Raw genomic sequence first — 17,244 nt, 5'->3', positions numbered from 1 at the left:
GACTTTGTGTACCTTGGCTCAACGATCTCCGACACTCTTTCTCTCGATACCGAGCTAAACAAGCACATCGGTAAAGCAGCTACCACGTTTTCCAGACTCACAAAGAGAGTCTGGTCCAACAAGAAGCTGACGGAACATACCAAGATCCAGGTCTACAGAGCTTGCGTCCTGAGTACACTTCTGTACTGCAGCGAGTCATGGACTCTTCGCTCACAACAGGAGAGGAAACTGAGCGCTTTCCACATGCGCTGCCTCCGACGCATCCTCGGCATCACCTGGCAGGACAAAGTTCCAAACAACACTGTCCTGGAACGTGCTGGAATCCCTAGCATGTATTCACTGCTGAAACAGAGACGCCTGCGTTGGCTTGGCCATGTCGTGAGAATGGATGATGGCCGGATCCCAAAGGATCTCCTCTATGGAGAACTTGTGCAAGGAAAGCGCCCTACAGGTAGACCACAGCTGCGATACAAGGACATCTGCAAGAGGGATCTGAAGGCCTTAGGGATGGACCTCAACAAGTGGGAAACCCTGGCCTCTGAGCGGCCCGCTTGGAGGCAGGCTGTGCAGCATGGCCTTTCCCAGTTTGAAGAGACACTTGGCCAACAGTCTGAGGCTAAGAGGCAAAGAAGGAAGGCCCATAGCCAGGAAGACAGACCAGGGACAGACTGCACTTGCTCCCGGTGTGGAAGGGATTGTCACTCTCGGATTGGCCTTTTCAGCCACACTAGACGCTGTGCCAGAACCACCTTTCAGAGCGCGATACCAGAGTCTTTCGAGACTGAAGGTTGCCAATACAAAGGCTTGCATGCAGCCTGGGCTTGTCTGCTGCTTCTGTGCCACTAAGGAGTTTTATGGACAGAGCTGTCCCTGCTCTTTGCTGATGCTTCTCATGCCAGCCCAAACACAGTGCTACCTGGTGGCCCTGTTGGCAAATGCTAGATTGCCAGATACCCCTGTCTGCCCCTGCATATCTAGTTCATTTACAAAATATATAAAATACGTTGTCTGATGTTTTGTTAAAATAACTTCTGACTGCATTTTGTTCTCTATGTAAAGTATACATTTGTACTTCAAGAACCAAACAGTGGAGCTGATTTGAGATGTGTATTCATGTAAGCATAAGAATAATTCCCTGACTTCTGGAATGCAGTCATTTTATAATGCAGTGACTGTGAAGGAATGAGTAGGAGTCATATGGTGAATAGGGCATATATACCTCTGCTTTTTATTTCTCCTCTGTGAATCATAGACTTATAGCAAGACAGCAACTGCCTACATCATTTTCTCTCCAGAGTCATCATTGTCCATGTGCTTTTTGGAGGTACCCCTTGGTGTCAATTAAAATCCGAATCAAAAGTAAAGTGCAGCGACTCAAAGTCTCTGTTTGAGAATTCACAGTAGCCTGTTAGCATTTCGGAAATTAAATTATCTTTTGAACTCAATTAAAATCTAGCAAGGTTTTCAGCCCCTTGTCAAGTATGTCAACCCTTATCCAGAAAACAATCCCGCGATTTTATGATCCAGTTAGAACAGTTGATAAAAGTGTTTTGCATTGCTAAGCCCAGCATAGTGCCATTGAATGAGCCTCTATGCACAGCGTCTGTGAAAATATACTAAACTGTTTCTTGTCAAATGCAGAGTACGTTACTTTTACTTCAGATCGATTTGCTGTTTTCTTTTAGCGGGTGCCAAATCCCGGTCCACGGGCTGGACCAGACTCCCACGCAAACCCCTCCTCCACATGAATGGAACTTACCGTTCCATGGGGAAGCCTGCTATCATTACCTCTGATCTCCCCCAAAGTTTGTGCTGCCCAGATGCTTTTACATTCTGCTGCCCCAGCAGACTCTTTATCCAGATCTCTAGGCAGATGGGCGGCACAAACTTTGAGGAAGATTGGAGGTTACGATAGCAGGCTCCTCCACGGAACGGTAAGCTCCAGTTGTGCCAGAGAGCCTTTTTTCTGGCGTGCGACAGTCCCAACTTTGGAGACAGTACCTTATACAATCCTACTTATCCAGTTAGTTGTTTGAGCAATATCCTTGTCCCATGTTCTGCCATCACCACAAGGACAGTTGGGTGGATATGCCGTTGTGTCAGCTAAGGATTGTAGGTTGGTTTCAACCCCTTTTGGTTAACATTTCAACATCTAGCTAAAGCCTTCTTTGTATGTGTAGCGCATAATGTTTACCTGAGTTGATTCTGTGATTATGCCCTTGGTTTTTGCAGCTGTTATTTGTGCTTTACTGTCTGCTATTTTTGTTTAATTTGTTTTATTAAAAATTATGGATAGCCAACTTGAACGCCCCAGTATGCAGGTCAGAAAGATGGCATATATATATATATATATATATTTGTTGTTAAAGAAACGTTTCTTTCCTATCTGTAAAAAATAAAATGCCTGCTCTAAGAGTCCAGTGGATCTTGTTATTCAAACTAGATGAAGACAGAGAAATATGACAGATTGTAGCTTTAATGTTAACGACCTAACACATGTCTTGAGAATTGGTGAAGAATAAATGAATTATTTGTATTCTGACACCCTACGAATGCCCACAGAGGGATTCACAAGACTTTGGGTTGGCCAAAGTGTCTACCTAGGTGTTCAGCTACACCAGGGGATGGATGGTAGAGGCTGATGATAAGATGAGAATTACTCATTTTCTTTCTAACCCCATGTACTTTCAGATCATTTTTAGAGCACTTCTCTAAAAACTAGTTCTTGCAAAGAGCAGATGAGGGGGTAAACCAATTTCTGGGTTATATCTGCAGACTGCAGGTGGAATCTCACACATTTCAATGGAGGAGGATTGAATCATGTGAGCCTCAAGGTATAACTGTAAAAGATTTATCTCCTCATCTGTTGTTCTCTTGAACTTTTTCCTTGCAAGAGAGAATAAGCCAGCAAATCAGTTCTTTTTTTGTTTTTGTTTTTTGCTTTTGCTAGTAGTATAACTGTCTTCAGCCCTGAAATAGTTAAGCTTTGTTATGCTGTGCTTGATGATTTTCCATAATGAATCCCATTGTTTTGGCATTAGGCAACTGGCCAATTAAAAATAATTACTACATTAAACAGAGCAAGGGCACATGAAAAACAGACCATGATTGAAAATATAATTGGAAAGCCACATGCAGACACTCCCCATGTGATCTTATTACATGGTAAAGAAATTAGTTACCAGGTCAAAAAGCTGCTAACCAGGAGAACAGCTCCACCGGTGTGTCCTGTAATTATGTTCAAAATGCATGCCCTTAAAATAGCTTTGAAATTTTCCAGTGTTGTGCATGGAAAGTATTGTGTTCCTTTAGCTCTTCTGCTTTTCTCACTGTCTGCTGGGGAACCTGGGTTCTGGCAGGCACATTTGTGTATTTGTTGAAGACATTTTTCAGTGGTCTCCCTTTAATAGTTGATCAGTGGTGCCTGTGACAAGACGCAAAGGCTAGTGGAGAAAATACATGAGTTAATGAGTACCATCTCAGAATGTGCATGCCCAGTTTTAAACTGGTGGGAAGCAGCATGACAAAATTTAGAACTAATCGACTATGCTAGTCAAATTGCCAACACATTTCAGCTAGGTTTGTAAATCATACCGTGGTGAAACGACCACAGAACAGGCTTGGAGATGCCTTGCAGGCTTCACAACTTGAAGCAAACTGGGAATGTTTGCACGAGAAGCATGTGCACATGTGCGTGTATTCTGTGAGCCACTTTGTGACACAGAACCTTTTTCTCTTAATGTCTTTGTTAAACCTTTGAGACACTCCATTGAAATGGGTACAGGTTGACCCTGGTTATACACAGGGGATCTGTTCCCGGATTCCCCCCCCCCCCCATGAATAATTGAATCTGTGGGTTCGGGCCATGAGGACCTCCAGATGCAACCAGACTGTTGGCAACCTTCAGTCTCGAAAGACTCTGGTATCGCGCTCTGAAAGGTGGTTCTGGCACAGCGTCTAGTGTGGCTGGAAAGGCCAATCCGGGAGTGACAATCCCTTCCACACCGGGAGCAAGTGCAGTCTGTCCCTGGTCTGTCTCCCTGGCTGTGGGCCTTCCTTCTTTGCCTCTTTGCCTCAGACTGTTGGCCAAGTGTTGCAACCAGCAGTGACTTCCAGTTGTGCCTGGAGGTGTTCTTAGGCACGGGGAGACCACATCTCAGCGTAGCCTCAGTTACTAAACCAGAAGTGTGTCTTAGTGTGTCTCCAGCAGGCCTTCTGAAGCATGGGGAGGTCACACTCTCCAGGTCTGCCAGAGCCTTCTGAAAGGCACTTCCAGTTTAGTGAAAAACCTGTGGGGAGGGCATGCTTGGCCTCCCTCCCAACCAGTCACATTTCAAGAATACAAGAATATTGTATTCCTTCTGGCTTTTAGCGTCCCGCAAATAACCAACACAGGCTATACGTTGTACATGGGCAAGCTTGTAAAACGTTCATGAACGGCAACTTGAGTGTTCTTGGTTGCAGGCCTACCTTGACTGAATAGCCAAAACTTTCTTTCAGCCATTTTAATTAAGAAAAATGAATCATTTTTTTAAAAAAAGTTTTAATTATTTTCTCCTTTTTTGGCCTATTTTGTGTTTCATCTGTCTTTGTCAACTCTTAAACAAGTATTTTTGTCTACATTGCCCAAAAGGATTGTTACCTGTCAAAATGGAGGATTTGGGTTTGTTTACATAGAAACAACTAATAATTGTGCAGATAGAACTGATATAAGGAAAGTTGCCCTATACTTAGTCCAGGTAGCCCAGTATGGTCACACCTGCTGGCAACATCTTTCCAAGGATCTTTCCAGCCCTGCTCTCTGAGATTCGTTTAAATGACCTAAACCAATGTAACCTCAGGAAGCCATAATCATCTTACTGGACCTTGAGCATTTTATAGTTTTTTATTATTTCACTGGTGTTCTTTGCTTTGTTAGAATGTATGGCTAATGGATTGTATGTATGGATTATTTCAAGAACTTTAACTTCTCACCCATGGCTCCTCGGATCACCTATAATGTCCACACACATGGTGACCAGGAACTTTTGATGCAGCCATGAAAGACACTAGCCATGATGTGCAACCTCCTGATTTTAGAAATGGGCTATGTCAGATGCAAGGGAGGGCACCAGGATGCAGGTCTCTTGCTATCTGGTGTGGTTCCTGGGGCATTTGGTGGGCCGCTGTGAGATACAGGAAGCTGGACTAGAGGAGCCTATGGCATGATCCTGTGGGGCTGTTCTTATGTTCTTATGCTATTGATGTCGCTGTGTCCACTGTGCACGTACCATGACTTTACTTGGCCACCACAACTTGAAAGCCACTATGGTGGCCCCTGACATATGGGATTTAAACATCATTAACTACCAAACATAAACTATACATGAGCAAGCACTATAGACTTTAGTTAAAACTAAACTGCTAGGAAATAATTACAGAGAAAGATAACGGAGGTAGTAACTTAGTCAATCCAAAATCCATAAAGCATTTTTGTTCTCATGAAGCTTCAAATAAAAAAAAGACTGGGTAAAATGGAAGTGCATTTGCATACTTGGATTGGTTGTTTTACTGTTTGGTTAGAAGAATATCATGTTTGCGCACTGTTTTGAAGTTTTGTTTGCATCTTGAAAGGCTTCCAATGTCCCATAACCTAGAAGGCTTGAATATTCATGTTCATAATCCCTGTGATCCTCCTAATTCCCCTCTCCCTTTACCAATCACATTGCATTTCTTCACAAAGCTTTTCCTGGATCTCAGCTGATTCATCTGTCACATGCAGTCTGCTTTCTGTTAATCTTCTCTATCCAACTAATTCTGTTGCGCGGTTATGCTGTTAAAGTGGTCACCAGTCTAGAGAACTCTGCCCAGTGCCCTGGTTGGAAAACAGGACGGTTTCCTATTGACGAAGCATCAGGAGACAGACAACGTCTCCACATGTGTTGTTGGAATAGTCTGTTGCAAGTCTTAGGCCTGTGAATAGACCAAATGCTGCCTGGCTAATATCACAGACACTTCTGATCATTCATACATTATAAGACGTGTGCCTGAAGCCATTTTCTCCTCATATCCCTGAGCGAGTAGGAGAAAGTCACAATGGAAGTGGCCCTCAGGGAGGAAACTTGCAATGAGTGCTCAGAGTGAAACTGTCGGGTAACTTATGAGAATATTTTGGATAGGCTAGGCTGTTATTGGATGCATTAGGAATGCATGAATGAACCTGTTACTGGCAGGTTGCTCTGTATTTGATTCATGTAATACCAGACTCAGTGACTTCTTTTTCATTTGAGGTGCATGTAATACATTAGCACAGTGGTTCTCAAACTTTTTAGCGCCAGGACCACTTTTTAGAATGACCATTTAGCATGACCATTTAGAATGACTTTTTAGCACCAGACCATTTTCCATGACCCACCAGAGGAGAGGTCACTGGTGCTGGGCCTGCACCAATCAGCACTGAGCCTCAGTGCCTTGTGGAGAGCTGACTAGTGTTCCAGCAGCGCCAGCCAGCAGTCAATAGTTTTGGGGCAGTGGAGGGTGGGTTGGGAGGGTGGGTGGGACTGGCAGAGCCCTGCTCCACCAGATCCTATACTCTGTGTCAGGCTGAAAAGCTCAACACAGAGCTCCTCCAGTTTACACCAGCAAAATAGGCAGTGCAGACTGGAAGAGACCCATTGCATCCTCTGTGTCCTTACTCAGGGGAAAGGGATGAAAGTTTCAGGGGGCTGTGTCCTTACTCAGGGGGCCTCTGGCAGTCCCAGTGAAGCAGCTGGGTACAGCGGTCGCCATTTTGCTGCCACTACGCCCGGTGACGCTGCCACCATTAGGATTGGACTGCCCATCAGTTAAAAGTTTACAATGAGTATAAGTTTAAAACTTTATTTAAAATAAAGAAGAACCCTCCTACACCACAGTTACTGAAGCAGTTGCTGATCTAGTTAAAAAAAATTCCCCAAACATCCCAAAGGCTACAATTCTATCCTCACTTACCCCAGAGAAAGCCCCATTGACTATCATCACTAAAAAAAAATACACATAGCCTGCTAAAAGTATATATTTGTCACATTTCCCCAAATGCAGTCACATACCATGGAAGCATCAAGTCTAATATATTAAAAATAAAATACACACTGAAATGAATGGGGGCCCACCTGAAATTAGCTCGTGCCCCACCTAGTTAACCCCTGCTAATTGGGTAATTAGGTAATTGGGTAATTAGCTAATTGGGTAATTAGCTAATAACCCCTGCTAATTGGGTAAGAGGCACTTTTTCAAGTGGGTGCTCCTTTTTTTAGCAGGGGGAGAGTAACTGGCCCACCTCACCCCAGCACTGTCTGTTTTAGTGGCTGTCTGCTGGTATTCTTTTTGCATCTTTTTAGATTGTGAGCCCTTTTGGGACAGGGAGCCATTTAGTTATTTGATTTTTCTCTGTAAACCGCTTTGTGAACTTTTAGTTGAAAAGCGGTATATAAATACTGTTGTTGTTGTTGTTATTATTATTATTATTATTATTATTATTATTATTATTAGGGGGTCCTAACCCACAGTTTGAGAAACGCTGCATTAGCACATCAAAAGTACTATTTGTAAAACCTGCTACATTTCATTTATGCAGATATACAGGACCTTAAAATATAATTAGAAAACATAGTTATATAGAAGATAATGCAGTTGGTGCTCTTATTTTAATCAGCATGCGGAGTTCAATGCGATCAACTTCATATATTTGTATTTCCAAACCATATCACTCACGGAGCCAAAATACTGCAAACATTCAAGGCTGTTGTATACTCCTATCACATCTTTCATTGGGTAGACATCTCAACTGGAAGCTGAAAAGGGTTGATAAATGCCACAAATTGCTAGATGTGAAAATGATCGAATTGTAGGCTTGGACCTGAAAGCACAGCTTGAGTCTGATAAACAAAAATTCTGGGATTTGAATAGGCTCGCATTTAACTCAGGCTGCTTGGACAACTCCATGCCATAATTATGTGCTGTATAATCCTGAAACTATTTGGGCTAGAGAACCAGAGGAGTTTAATTATAAGCACTTTGTGAGGTCTATAACACATACGTTAGTATTTATTTTTAAAAAATATATAACCACAGCATTTTAAAAAATTATAGCGTATGTGACTATTTAGTTTTATTATACTAATGAAATAATATTTTACAATATGCAGCTTGGTTTCCATATGGATTGAAAGAGTAATTGTGGAGGGCCGTTTTTTAACGCTGGATCAAAGCACTCAGTGCCTTGCTATTGGGGAAAAATCATCACCTAACTCCTACTGAAAATGCTCACTGAGGATTTTCAAACTGCTGTGTAATACATATGGCTAAATACTAGCAGGAGCCCTGTGGCAACAGATCTCGTGGTCTGCTGCCATAGGTCCCATAGGTTCTATTGCAGTGGCACAATAGCGATGACACCATAGTGGACTGCGGAGCCACGGGTGCAAACACCCAGAAGCTCAGTGCTTGCCAGAGCCAAAACCTGTCAGAGCTGTTCAGACACTTCGCCAGTGAAGGTACAGTGGCAGAGGTGGTGGTTCAGAGGGCAGCCCTGGGGGTGGATTCTGATGGCAGCTGCAGCACCAATATCCTGTGCTCCTGGCTAGATCTGACGTACCACCTTGAACCGTCTCAGATTTACACCAGCCAAAGAGCTGGCATAGATCCTAGTAGGCCCATTGGGGACTGGGTTGTGGCAGAGTGCGTAAGTAGATAATAAAAGTTCTTTACCTCACTACCACTGCCTGGACTCTGTCTGGCCCAGAGCATGGGGCAGAGGCTGCATCAGCCCCACTACACGCCCCACTACACGCTCTGGGCCAGCCCAGGATAGGATGGGAGGAAGGGAATGAGCCTGCTAACCACTCTGCACTCTGCACTACTGCCCTAGATCGGTGTGCGGTCATTGGCAGCCCCTCTCTTGATCTGACAGCTTGTTTTTTGAAAGTATGTGAATGAGGAGCTGTCAAGCAACACAGGAACCAACAGCCCATTCCTAACGTGTGCTGGAAAAGGCAGGCCAACTGACCTGTGCCACATCCAGTGCAGGTTAGGAGGTGACTGAAGAACAACTTGGAATAAGGGAATCTTTTTCTCCTTACCCTGTGTCTAAGGCCAGCCACCCCTATGGCGCTACTTGGATCTTTGCCAGGAATACCCTTGCACCACTTGGTGGCAGACTCGCTACCAGGGCCTCTACAACCAGCATGGAGGCCCTCTACCTGCCCATGCTGGCCTCCACACTGGTACCTCCATCCATCTAGTTGCCGCAGAGTGCTTTATGGCACCTTTGTAACAGCTGTTTCCCTGACAGCATGCTCCAGAGCCACACTTCTGACTGGAAGGATCGGGGCCCTAGTTTCTTGATGGGGATCACCTCCTGTTTTTAAAGTAGCATCACGCAGAGCCAGAACAGCACTCTTCTTGTCCCAGCCTAACTCTAAAAGTAACACTTTCAGTTCTGTCAAAAATAAATGCCACCTCGGAAATGATTCAGCTGCTCACCGTTCTCTTTAGCAATAAAAAAGAAGCTGTTGACATTTTGATTGCCTTGGAAAATAGCACACGGCAGCTCGGCACTGACACTAGTAATAAAAGTTCAAGAGAAAATTCTTGCCATCACCGCAGGAGGATTAAGAGGCCTGACAGCACATTATAACGTGGTCATCGGCGAGATGAAGCAGGGCCACCTCGGGTAGTTTTCATGCTTAGCGATGCAGCCGACAGATAAATCTTTTTTCATTTTCTCTGTGATTACTTCCTTGCTCTTTATCAAGCCACTGTACATGTTTTCAATTAGCAAACCAGAACCTCCAAATAGTTCCATCGCTCTTCACATTTAGAAGACAAAGTGGTCCTAATGTGGTGCCGTTAAAATATTGGGAAAGTTACCGCCCATCCAGCAGCAAAGGCCTTCCAATGGTTGCTTCTTGAATATAGAAAACAGAAGTACCCTACTGCGTGCCTGATGGGAAATAACTGCACTTCAGTCAGATGGGGAAGGGTCGGGAGATTTGACATCAGAGAAATTACCTCCTCTTTTCTTTTGCTAAGCCACACTGATTGTATCGCCTGGCGAACAAACAGGGCTGTTTAAAAACATGTCTCTGAAGGCTTTTGTGGCCTTGCTGCAAATTAGGACAGTAAGGAAGGGGGACTGAGAGAGCTTGCCAGCAAGCTGAACAATTTAGCTTAGGTGTGAATGCAGGCAGAGATTAAACACATGTATATTGAATAAGATCTACTCTCTGAGATCACAGGGAGAAAATTGGCTTCCCTTTCAGTGGCTTTCCCACCCACTCTTTCACAGCAGTGCTATTCATTGTTCTGCTTTGTTATGCAGTTATTCTTCTGTATGCTTTCCGAAGCGAACTCGAATGTGTTGCCCTCACCTGTTTTTTGACTTCGATACAGACCACCCCTACATGCAAGAGTGAGCGACTTAGTTCTTAAATGTGCTGCTAAGCAGACTTGCCAATGAAAACTTGTGGGGTCCAGATCATTGTCTGCAAAGTGAGGGGGCTGAAGACCAGGTCCTGTGGGGACAAGTTGAAGAAGTTGGGCATGTTTAGTTTGGAGAAGAGACAATTCAGAGGGGATATGATAACTATCTAAGAATATCTGAGGGGCTGTCGTGTGGAAGATGGGGGCTCCCAGTAAGGCATTGGGGCCCTGTAGAGAGGCACCACGGAGGATGAGGTGAGTCACAGAGCTAAAACATTTGGGAACCAATGGTATATAGGATCGCAGCCAGACATGGGCGGGAATTTGAAATGCCTTCCAACTGCAGCATAAAGCAGCACATGCAAAAGCTGTTTTTCAAGCTACGCTGAATTCTAAATGCACCACGCCACTTAATGCTTGGTCCTGAGAGGTGAAGAGACACAGAGGCAATCAGGCAGCCCTGTAGGGCTTAAGAGGAGGAGGAGGAGGGACCTTAGCGCATAGAGTGAGAAACAGAATAAAGCAGGGGTGTCCAAAGTTTTTGGCAGGAGGGCCACATCAGCTCTCTGACACTGTGTCGGGGGCCGGGGGAAAAAAAAGAATTAATTTACATTTCAAATTTGAATAAATTTACATAAATGAATATATTAAAGATGAACTTATATGAACGAATGAAGGTCTTGCAATAGCTCAAGGCCTATAAAAGGCCTTGCACAAAGCAAGGCTGGCCTTTCCTTTGCTGTCGCTGCTGCATCACAGATGTGAAAGAGCAAGCAGTGGAAGGAGCCCTCATCCCACAGCTCACGAGAGGTCAAACAGTTGCCGTCAATCTGAGAGAAGTTGCGTTGGGCCAGTGTGGGCTTCAACAAATCTCCGGAGGGCCAGAGGCTCATTGGAGACCGGGGGCTCCCTGAGGGCCACATTAAGAGACCTTGAGGGCCGCAAGTGGCCCCCGGGCCGGGGTTTGGGCACCCCTGGAATAAAGGAATGTAGAGAAGGCCTGTTGCCTGAGGCACAGTGATCATGTCAGGCCAAACAGGAGATTGAAGAAGAAGGAACATGGTTTTGCTTGTAGGGGAGTGAACAGGAAATGCAAGATATGGTTTTATATATATAATATGGCAGGGCCATAAAAATGTCAATAAGAGAAGAATAACGAAGACAATCCTTTTCCTTGGACAGGGTATAGTGCTTCAAGCTACTCTTAAGACTGAGCGGGGTTTAGCATATATAAAACTTATTCTGGAAGGGTCAAGTGTTCCATCTTGGCTTCTTCACTGGGGTGCAGGAAGAATATCACCTTCAGCTGCTGCATTCTTTGCAAGCCTTTATTGACTTTTTTTTTTTCTTTTTCTCCACTTTCTTGCCTCTTCCTGTTGAAATTCTGGTGCATGATTGAAGCGTCACTTCCTAGTTTTCAATGTGCAGTTGTCCTGCCTTGACACCCGAGTGTAGTGTGATGGTGATGGAGGTGTCACGGGAGTAATAAATGCTATTTGCTCATATAGCCTGCCGTAGGCCTAAGGCCGTAAGTCCCCAGAGGCTAAGCAAATGTTTATGTAGGAATTGCTTATTAACTGTATACATCCCAGTAAACCATTAAAGACCCTCTAAAACTCTAATAGAACTGCCAGCGGATTCCTTTTGATGTAAAGCCTCTGTCTCCAAGAGGAAATGAACGAAGGAGATAGTCTCACTTTCTTGTGGTATGTTTTATCATTTTTTTCACTATTGCAGCAAGCCCCACGTTGGTAGAACTGGGACTTGCCGACTGGCCCTCTTAATGTGTTGAAAAGCTTTATCAGCTGCCTTGAATAAAAGACAATAAGTGTGTGGAGCACTGTGGCCTAAGCAAGTTGATGCCTTACCTTCCTCGTTCCTTACGTTCCTCCTTCCAACCCTCTGTGGTTGTGAGCAGAAAAGCAATGTCATTTGACTCTTCATTAACGATGTGAAAAAATCTAAGGCAAGAGCTGGGAGAAATGCTAAATAAATAATGCTAGCGATATAATAGATAAGCAAATTTTCTGCACAGAGAGAGAGATTGGGATATCCGCCTAGTTCCTCTTGTCTAGCATTAATGGCCTTGTTTGTTTTGGTTTTTCCAACCACAAATAAAACTGGCAATTACATTCACACTGTAAGTAGACAAGCAGTTATGTATTAATGTGCAGTCAGTGCAGGAAGGCAATTGAAGAACATCAGTGATTTCAAAACAAAGCTGAACATAAGGACTTCTTTTGGTGGTTTGTAGTTCAGAACTGTTGGAGTTAGGAAGTGTTCTCATCCTCATCCCCTCAACCCCCTCTCCAAAGAACTTGGGGCTTCAGTGTTGCCTTTTTCCCTTTCCTGTTTTGTTTTCTATTGATGAGTTCCTCAAAGGTCCAATGTGTTTTTCTTTTTCTCCACTTTCTTGCCTCTTCCTGTTGAAATTCTGGTGCATGAATGAAGCGTCACTTCCTTTGAGTTCCTCAAAGGTCCAAAGGTCCAATGCCACAGTCCAATGTGGGCTACGGGGACAGAAGAGAGGTTTCTGTTCTCTAGCTGGGACAGTGGTACCCAATATGTGGTACATGGACCACAGGTGGTCCTTGAGTCCCTGAGGAGTGGTCCGTGAGGAAAAGACAGTGTTCACCAATGTTGGCTGTGGCTGTGGGCAGTCCTCTTCCTTCTTTAGTAGTCCATGGGGATTGCTTGCTCAGAAGATGCTTCCCCATGGACCATCAGAGAGAGTGGAGAAGGGACCACCCATAACTGCAGCTGGCACTTCCAGTGTCTCACTGTGTGCTTTCCCATAGGCTACCAAACTTAGTTGCATTTTTGGGATCATTAGAAAAGGTATTGAGAACAAAATGGCTAATATTATAATGCCGTTGTACAAATCGATGGTAAGGCCACACCTGGAGTATTGTGTCCAGTTCTGGTCGCCGCATCTCAAAAAGGATATAGTGGAAATGGAAAAGGTGCAAAAGAGAGCGACTAACATGATTGCTGGGCTGGGGCACCTTCCTTATGAGGAAAGGCTATGGCGTTTGGGCCTCTTCAGCCTAGAAAAGAGGCGTCTCAGGGGGGACATGATTGAGACATACGAAATCATGCAGGGGATGGGCAGAGTGGATAGAGGGATGCTCTTTACACTCTCACATAACACTAGAACCAGGGGACATCCACTAAAATTGAGTGTTGGGAGAGTTAGAACAGACAAGAGAAAATATTTCTTTACTCAGCATGTGGTTGGTCTGTGGAACTCCTTGCCACAGGATGTGGTGATAGTGTCTGGCCTGGACGCCTTTAAAAGGGAATTGGACAAGTTTCTGGAGGAAAAAATCCATTACGGGTTACAAGCCATGATGTGCATATGCAACCTCCTGATTTTAGAAATGGGCTATGTCAGAATGCCAGATGCAAGGGAGGGCACCAGAATGAAGTCTCTTGTTATCTGGTGTGCTCCCTGGGGCATTTGGTGGGCTGCTGTGAGATACAGGAAGCTGGACTAGATGGGCCTATGGCCTGATCCAGTGGGGCTGTTCTTATGTTCTTAACTACAATTCCCAGGAGGCCTTGCAGGTCTCTTGTTACCTGGTGTGCTCCCTGGGGCATTTGGTGTGCCGCTGTGAGATACAGGAAGCTGGACTAGATGGGCCTATGGCCTGATCCAGTGGGGCTGTTCATATGTTCTTATGTTTTAATGTGCAGAGGTGGAGTTGCATGTGGTCCACAACAATTCCAATTTTTGCCTCGGTGGTCTGCGGACTCCAGAAGGTTGGGAACCACTGAGCTAGGAGGATTGACACTTTTCATTGGCTTGTTCCACATTTGCTAGCTAAGAGCTGCCTTTCCATACCCTGGAGATCATTTTCAAAGTGGGATGAAACCAGTTCACAGTGGGGGATTTGCACTCATTTACCCAATTTTGAACAGGAGATTATGATTATGTATTTATTGTTTATATATAGCTCCAACAGTATGTATGGCACTTTGCAAAGAGTGAAAAGATAGGTCCCTGCCCTGATGGGAGTACAGTCAGGTCTGTAGTCAGGTCGGGCAGGAGGTTTGCCCGAGGCAAGAGGTCTTTTGTCTCCTCCCAGACCCTACCTCTGGGCAGCCTTAGAAGGTCAGGGAGCAGCCGGCGTTAGGTTTCTTCGCTGGCCAGTGGGATGGTTTTCCAGGGTGGGAGATGGAAGAATCTGGTCTGGGAGGGTGGAGACAGCGGCAGACCCTGCTGTGGAATCTTAAACCCCCTCCTGGCCTGTGGAGCTGGCGCAGCTCTGAGGAAACCCATTGGGGCCGCTGGGGCTTTAGGAGACTCTGGCGGCTGCCCCAGTCTGAAAAGAAGCAACGGTGTCCATTTCAGCGCTGCGGCATTGCTGGGCGCCAGGGGCAGCTTAGGATCGAGTTGCCCATCTCATATGTTGGCAGTGTGGCTTAAAGACTCCATATTGGGGCCGAAGGTTGGGTAGACGATCCTTGTGTCAACTTAAGCACTATAATTCAACAGAGGCAGCTAAGTTAATTTGTGTTTACAGGGAAACTGGGTTTCAAATGTGAACAGAGATTGCATCTAAAAAGGATCTGAGAGCATCTAAAACAAGTTTACATTTTATTTGATATATAACCTTCCTTCATGAGCCGAGAATGAAATAACACAATTTCTGAAGCATGTAAACAAGATTATTTCCAGAGCCAGCAGTATGGTAATCAGGCTGTTGTGCGCTGAATAGGAATAAAGGAAGCTTAGACCGTCATTTATTACTTCACCTTGTGTGTTTGTGTTGTTTGACTTGAGAGACACGTTGCCAGTCCCGAGAAATCGTTCGTACATGCCGGGTGATATTTAGTGTTGAATTCTAATTTCCTAATACTGTAAAAGAGAAAACAATGTAGACATATGCTGCATATATCTAAAGAACAGATGGCCTAGGCTAAAACTATGCTTTATCGTTGTTTGTTTGCAAAGGTGGCATTCATGTGCTTCATCTAACTTTTTCCTTTTCTACAGACCTATGTTTAATATAAACAAACAAATAAAAGATAAAAAAAAGAGCAGGATCTATAAATGCATGATTTTCTAGGGGCTTATCTGCATAGCCAAAACTGGAGTACTTAGGGGATTGGGGCGGAAATGCCCCAGTGCACCACCCGGGGGACACCACCGCAGCCCTCTCCACTGCTCATTTTGTTAACAGACCTTTACAGATCTTTCCAAGGCCCTTTGAGGGTCTGGGAGGCCACCCACGACCTCCCTGGCCCCCAGAAGACCCTTCGGAAGCCTTTGGAAAGCCTAAAAATATCACTTTTGAAAACCAGAAATGTTTTTAGGCCTTCCACAGGTGGACAGGCAGCCTCTCCAGCCCTTATAAGGCCTCTGGACATACCCAGTGGCAGTGGGGCAGCATTGGGGCAGCATTTTGTGGTCCTAGCCCCAGGTGACACAGGAGCCTATATAGCAATTTCTATGTTTTTCCCATCTCCAGAAAACAATCTCCATTGTTCATGTGATATGTCATCTGTTACCCTGCACATGCCCAATCTCGTCTGATCTTGGAAGCTAAGCAGGGTCAGGCCTGGTTAGTACTTGGATGGGAGACCGCCAGGGAATACCAGGTGCTGTAGGCCTATACCATAGTCTTTCGAGACTGAAGGTTGCCAACCATTGTTCGTGTGATCAATAAAAAACTATCCAATGCATGTTTCAACCTCCCCCCAATTCCACATACTTGAAGTTTTTTGAGGTCCCTGCTTTCCTATATGAAAAGCATATAGGGTCTGCACTCGGATCATTAAAAGACAGAGGGACATCGCAGCTCACCCTGTGTGAAGCACGAAGTACTGTAACAATGAATCAAGCTTTTCTTCTTTTATCTGCACATGTTCGTTCCAGTTGTGAAATTGTTGCCATCGAAGTAGCTTACAAAAGCATAACAAGAATAGTTTTAAGAGATGGATGAAGGCTATCAGAGAAAAGAAAATCCAAAGTAAAATCTTAATTGTTTCTCCTCCCTTCTTTTGTTCCAGTATCCAGCTGCCTTGATGAACCTGGGGGCAATTCTTCATCTCAATGGCAAGCTCCTGGAAGCCGAAGCCAACTATCTCCATGCCCTTCAGTTTAAACCTGATGACGTTATCACACAGTCGAATCTACGCAAGCTCTGGAACATTATGGAAAAACAAGGCTTAAGGACATCCAAAACATGACCCAGGGGTGGAGTAATGCCTTGGGGCCTTCTTTTTGTGGAGGGTGAAAAGTCAAACCCAGAAGAACTTCCAGGGAGCGATTCTGTTGAGTGCTTTGACTGGACTGATGACAGTTGTCCAAGGGTGTAACTGCTGCTAGGAAAACCTACAGGGCTACTTTTTTGGGTGTGACGTTGTGACAACAAGGAGGAGGAGGTAACACTCTTGGGAGCTTCATGACAGGGTCAATGCCTAGTTACTGCCCACAAGCGTCAAGTGTAAAAATGATTTAAAACTGGAGCACTTGAAAGGACCCTTTTGGCATGGTCGCTAGGTCATCCCAGCCATTCTTGCATTCATGTGGTTTCTGGTAGATAATTATGCTAGCCTAGAACATCCACCCAGGCAACTTGGGAATTTAGGAAAGGATAAAGACTGGCTTAAGTTATTTTCCGAGGCTGTAATTCATTAAAATGTATACTAAAATCCAGTGTGTTTGCAGTTTGTCTTAATATTGTGTATCTCCTTAGGGCTGTCTGCTTATCTGTTTCACAGACTTGCACGACCGTTCAAAAAAATCAGAAAGATGCAACACCATTTACAGACTTTTATTCCTGACAAATGCACGTT

The 17,244-nt window shown here is 44.7% G+C and overlaps 1 protein-coding gene and 1 pseudogene across 2 annotated transcripts in view; both read left to right on the top strand.

Moving 5' to 3' along the window:
- TMTC2 (transmembrane O-mannosyltransferase targeting cadherins 2) overlaps window positions 1-17,022 on the top strand; it is a 211,871-nt gene extending 194,849 nt beyond the window's left edge. For both annotated transcript variants that reach the window (XM_066634177.1, XM_066634175.1), the window contains exon 12: window positions 16,456-17,022. In XM_066634177.1, the coding sequence (XP_066490274.1) occupies window positions 16,456-16,635 (180 nt within the window). In that variant the 3' untranslated portion in view covers window positions 16,636-17,022. The remainder of the gene's footprint in view (window positions 1-16,455) is intronic.
- On the top strand, window positions 15,943-16,056 carry LOC136658049 (5S ribosomal RNA; annotated as a pseudogene).
- Window positions 17,023-17,244: the final 222 nt, after the last annotated feature.

The sequence above is a fragment of the Tiliqua scincoides genome, chromosome 7 (assembly GCF_035046505.1).
Source record: "Tiliqua scincoides isolate rTilSci1 chromosome 7, rTilSci1.hap2, whole genome shotgun sequence".
Lineage (NCBI taxonomy): Eukaryota > Metazoa > Chordata > Lepidosauria > Squamata > Scincidae > Tiliqua > Tiliqua scincoides.
Note: the sequence above shows the minus strand (reverse complement) of the source record. Positions and strands in the feature narration are given on the sequence as shown.